The sequence below is a fragment of the Coenobita brevimanus genome, chromosome 29, assembly GCF_032717465.1.
Source record: "Coenobita brevimanus isolate Jiangsu-jjx chromosome 29, ASM3271746v2, whole genome shotgun sequence".
NCBI classification, from domain to species: domain Eukaryota; kingdom Metazoa; phylum Arthropoda; class Malacostraca; order Decapoda; family Coenobitidae; genus Coenobita; species Coenobita brevimanus.
In genome coordinates, this window is record NC_136982.1 from 38,020,763 (window position 1) to 38,026,762 (window position 6,000).

The following is a 6,000-nucleotide window of genomic DNA, read 5'->3' on the forward strand; positions in this document are numbered from 1 at the left end:
GAACCATTGTAATCTTGATGACGTTGTAGGAGAAAGATAAAAACTCTACGGTAATTGGCCCCCAAGTTCCGCCATGTTGACTTGATTAGTTCTAATTTTGGCGACCAGGGGCGTCGCTTTACCAACATTAAACTATACAAATAAATTTCTGGAAAAAAAACACAACAACAACAACTATGCCTGTCACACCCCTCAGGACCCGTCTAGATAGTTCCCCTTAATTTCCAAAGCTGACAAACACAAAGACAAACTTTAAAAAATACAGACCTATTTTATCTATTTATTTAACTATCTATTTTTTTTTATTCAGAGCAGACACAGGTAACGCAGACAGAGCCGCTTCCTGGAACTGACAAGAGGGATGCAATACACACATCACCCTTTATACATAATGATGCGTAGAGGCAGCAGGAAAAGCAGGCAGGCAGACTAAGGGAGGCTGGTCGACTGCATTACATGATACCTTTACCTTCAATGGCCTTCATAAGCCGTTATTAGCGCATTTATACCGCCTGGCAAAAATGACATTTATCCATCACGCTGAGGCCAGGGAGATGCCATGATAGTACACACACACACACACACACACACAAACACGTATACACCCTCTCCACACACACGCACGTATGCACCCACAAACACATACTCACATAGGCATGCACCCACACACATATACACAAACGCGCGCGCGCGCGCCTTAGCTAATGGAACAATAAAGCAACCAAATTATCCTTCTCATATAAAGTTTTACAATCCGATATTTGGCACTAACGTAAGACAATCCGTTCTAGTAATCGCAACACACGGCGCTACACACCTCAGCATGGGATCACGTGGCCACTAACACCCACCATCTGAACTGGAACTACGCTTGAGCTGCCTTGATGAATGAACCAGTAAAAAATGAGAAAATTATAAAATGCTGGAATGATGGAAGTACACACAGCAACCTTTAGTCTTGTAGATGCTGGTCAGTAGTCAGTGCTAACCCCTGGAAAGCTGTGTATAATTAGCAGTGAAGTGAAAGGCAATTACAGATATGATAACTATACCCACTGTTGGTAAGTTTGACGGCTAAGCCACGCCTTCTTAATCTCCACCTCTGAAGTAATTATTATTGTTAAGTAAACTTTTATTTTCAAAACTGTACACACAAATATAAATTCTGAGTGACACAGACCCTGTTCTAGCAAATAAAATGAAATTCAAATTAACCAATCACATGCAACTGTTAAGACGACGCATGACTTGGCTGTCCAACTCACTGCTGCCAAGCACATGTGTTTAGCAGTACACAGCTTAGTTCCGTACTTATCATTTATCCGTGAAGCTTCCACCTGTCGGGTCAGTACAGTGTGTGCCTACCAATTCTCTTGAGCTGGGTTCAGTCCTACCCTGGGGTGGACAATTAAGAGGGTGCAACAGTTCTGTCCATTCGTGTTCTTCATATGTTAGCAATGTGTTGTGGTCACTCGATGACATATACAGACTCACACAAACATTACAACACAAGTCCCACACGGTATCCACTCTCATTCTACACCACAGAAGCCTTCCACATCTCACACAACTATCAGTTATCTATTCAGTCCTTCAAAGTGTTTAGTTTGCTAGCCAGGCAGCCTATATCAACCATCATGTATCAAATCTATCTATCTATTAATCCAACCTTCCTTCTTGACTCACCTTTCCTGTGTGCAAATATGAAGTCGTCGAGTCCAATCTGTCCTCCCAGCAGTTTGGTCATGTCCACCTTGTGAGTGTTGAGTGTGCAGAACAGGATCTGGAAGGAGGGGGGCACGTCAAAACAGGGACAGCGGAATGCAGTGACGTGAGGTGACATGACACAGGGGTACAGGGAAAATACAGAGAACTAGAGACCTGTTGTTATGTATTATGTAATGGGTTTATATGCTGGGATTAACTACTAGGTGAAATTAATCTAAACTATATTGGTGTGTGTGTGTGTGTGTGTGTGTGTGTGTGTGTGTGTGTGTGTGTGTGTGTGTGTGTGTGTGTGTGTGTGTGTGTGAGTGAGCGGGTAGGTAAGTAATTAAGTTGGTAGGTAGGCAGGTAGGCTGAACTGGCAGGTAATAAGTAGGTAGGCAGGTACGTAGGCAGACTGGTAGGTAGGCAGGTAGACTAGCAGGCAGGTAACAGACAGGCAAGTGAGTGACTGAAATACTTTACTGTTAACCAATACCACAGCAACTTCAATGCATAATATCCCTTGTCCAAATTTCTCCACTCCGATCTGTTTGCTGTTAGTCTGCTCACCTCACACCAGAAAATATATCTCTTTACTCCAACCCGCTTGCTATCTGCGTCAGGGAGGAGTGATGATGCAATGTTCACCTTGTGTTTGGTTTCTCACACTTAAACACTTCCTAATGTAACGGTGTGATTAAACTCGCGGAAGATGAATTACTGTGCCTGAAGGATGATGATGATGATGATGATGATGATGATGATGATGAAGATGATGATGATGATGATGATGATGAGGAGGAGGAGAGGGAGGAGGAGGACAATGATGAGGAGGAGGTAGAGGATAATGATGATGAAGAGAAGGAGTAGGATAATGACGATGATGATGATGACGATGACGATGATAATGATGTTGATAATGATGATGATGATGATAAGAAGGAGGAGGAGGAGGAGGATAATGATGATGATTATTCTCTGTGAAGGCGTGAAGGTTATTAAGGTTAAAAATCAATTTCTGTAAAAGTGAAAGTAGCGCAGGTGGAGGGGTTGGTGGTGGTGGTGGTGGTGGTGATGGGGTTGAGGTGGTGGTAGTTAAAGAGTGGTGGCGTTGGTAGTGGTGGTAAGAACAGCTGTGGTGGTGGCAGTGGCAGTGGTAATATAAGTGGAGGAGGGTGAGAGAAGTGCCTGGGGTGAGAGAGGTGGTGGTGGTGGAGGTGAGAACTGTGACGGTGGAGGGGGTGTTGATGGTAACAGTAGTGATAGTGGTAGTGGTGAAGGAGGGTGTGGGAGTAGTGGTGGTGGTGGTGAAGGAGGGTGTGGGAGCAGTGGTGGTGGTGGTGAAGGAGGGTGTGGGAGCAGTGGTGGTGGTGGTGAAGGAGGGTGTGGGAGTAGTGGTGGTGGTGGTGAAGGAGGGAGTGGGAGCAGTGGTGGTGGTGGTGAAGGAGGGTGTGGGAGTAGTGGTGGTGGTGGTGGTGAAGGAGGGTGTGGGAGCAGCGGTGTGGTGGTGAAGGAGGGTGTGGGAGCAGCGGTGTGGTGGTGAAGGAGGGTGTGGGAGTAGTGGTGGTGGTGGTGAAGGAGGGAGTGGGAGTAGCTAGTAGTGGTGGTGGTGAGGGAAGGGGGTTGGCTAACGCAGGAGACAGAGGATGAAGCAATCTGGGAGGAAACTATAAAAAAAGAAAAGCAACATCAAGAAGAACCAATTTAGATACGAAAGTGAAAGCTTAAGAATCTTTCTCAGTTTCAAGAATTCCGATCTCCCTTAAAAAAATAATAATAATAAATAAAATAATCAATGATAATAAAAGTCGCCACCCAATTTTGATATAAATGTCAAGATTTTGGAACTTTCTCAACGTCACTGACTCCAGTTACTTCTCCAGCAATACCAGCATATAAGTATATATAAATCTTTGGCTCTTCCCACATTCAACGACCGCAACTACCTAACACACACACACACACACACACACACACACACACACACACACACCATCCTTTAAAGCAGTGCTCCTCAGTCGTATTTATTACACGGCACGTTTCCGACAATGTTCAATCTATCTGTCTATCGATAGACAAATAGACATACAGAAGATAGATAGATACTGGTATGGAGGGAATTCTGTACAACGAAAGCACTGTTGTGAACATGTTCATTTACTGTAACAACAATGTTTCAAATATCCTTTGTGTTAATCATAAGGTTAAATTTGTGATATTTATATATATATATATATATATATATATATATATATATATATATATATATATATATATATATATATATATATATATATACTGCATTCCTTCTCCCTAAATTACTTAGAGAAGTGTTGCCCCATGGAATCACACACTTGCGCCTGGCTTGGTGCACAAAGCTGCTGTAAACCTTGCATTAAATGACTTACTGCTTTATTACTGATACTTTCAATACACTGTGTTCAAATGTACGGGGAGTTGTGGAACTGGAGGGGCCAGATAACACCCTTCATTACCCCCTTCAACACACAAAATCATATAGCTGCAGCAAGACCACATTAAAGGGTCAGTGTAGTGAAGGGATTGTTACCTGGTTGTGACAGACGCAGGTACACTTGTTTATTCATCTTTTGGTATTAGTCTTTATACTGACACAGGCTATTATAGTTAATATATCGTACAGTTTGTCAATGTAGAGAATGACAACTATTTTACAAGGCACAAGGATATGGCTCAATTCTCTTCTTTCAACTCAACCAGTGTCAACGAGGAGGAGGAGGAGGAGGAGGAGGAGGAGGAGACGAAAAAATAAAAAGTGCTTTAATTAACACCTATCAACTACACGCGAATCACTCAAGCAAAGAACCATATTTTGTCAAGTTCCAAGCTTCGCCAAGAACGTAACTCGCCACTTCCATGTTAATCCACGTCCCCTACGGTATTTCCGAGTGAACAAGGACGAGGGAGAAAACCAACTTTGTTCCAGAGTCTAACCGGTCCAAGAATCTTCCAGCAGAGAGGTAGAGGCATGCTAACCCTACACCACGCCTCTCTCTCTCTCTCTCTCTCTCTCTCTCTCTCTCTCTCTCTCTCTCTCTCTCTCCTGCAGAATGTATCCAAAAAAGGCATGTAAAATCAGTCTAGGATCCCTCTTCCCAACCCACTGAGCTTCCGATGACTTTATAATTCGTTCTTGCAATTTCTAGACGATTTTCCGACTCAGAATTGACTTTTCGAGACGGAGGGGTTAGACACAGCCTCAAGAAATACCTCTACGAATACGAGGTGAAAAAAAAAATCGTCCGGGAACAAGAAGAGTAAAAATAAAAAATGAACAAGTTAACTTCACACTGATGGGATATTGTCTGCTTTTATTCGTTACTTCAGACGATTTTATCCAGCTTAGGGGCAGACTTTTCCAACTGTGGGATTTAGATGTGGCCTTCGTTAACCCGTTCTGAGCGACAGAGACCTTTCCCGAAGCTGAATAAAATCGTCTGGAGACAGCAGGAATAAAATGGAAAACAGGTCGTGGGATTGAAAGCGTTAAGTGATCATGAATTTTGAGTGAATATTTGCCTTAAGATACACATGTTTGAGACAACACACACATCAGTCCTGCCTTCATCTCTCTTTCTCTCTCTCTCACGTAAGGAAGCGAGTGTTGGTGAAGATCGGAAATGAAAAGCACGTAAGGATAGTGAAGGTAGTGGTGGTTTGAGTGGAGGGGAAGGGATGGGGGAGGGACAGCATGACAAAGCCCAAAGAGACGGCTATCATTACACAATCATCATCATCATCACTACATTATCGTCACCAATTCCATCACCACTACAATATCGTCACCATCATCATCATCACCACTACAATATCGTCACCATCATCATTATTCCCTTCATCGCCACCATCATCTCCACTAACCTTATTATCATCATCATCATCTTCGTTATCATCATCATTATCAACCCCTCTAACTCTTTATCTCTCTCCTTCTTTCCTCCCTTCCTTCCTTTCTTTCTCCCTACTCCCTCCTTCCCCCTCCACCTACCCATTAATATTTATCCACCTCTCCACCTTTTTACCTACCAGTCTCTTCAGGTACCAACTAACACCATCCCTACCAACCTACCTATCTATTTATCAATCTACCTATCTTTCTACTTACCTGTCGACCTCTCTACCTACCTACCAACCTCATAAACCTACCTACTTACAAGGCTATCTACCAAACAACCTTCTTACCTACCTACTTCTCTCCCTACCACTCCACCTACCTACTTACCTACCTCCCTACTTCTCTACCTACCTACCTGC

General features: G+C 43.3%; 1 protein-coding gene across 1 annotated transcript in view; it reads right to left on the reverse strand.

The window, feature by feature from the left end:
• kermit (PDZ domain-containing protein GIPC-like protein kermit) overlaps positions 1-6,000 on the reverse strand; it is a 101,913-nt gene that overhangs the window by 20,347 nt on the left and 75,566 nt on the right. Inside the window, exon 2 of the mRNA XM_080268808.1 lies at positions 1,687-1,783. Within this exon, the coding sequence (XP_080124934.1) occupies positions 1,687-1,783 (97 nt within the window). The remainder of the gene's footprint in view (positions 1-1,686; positions 1,784-6,000) is intronic.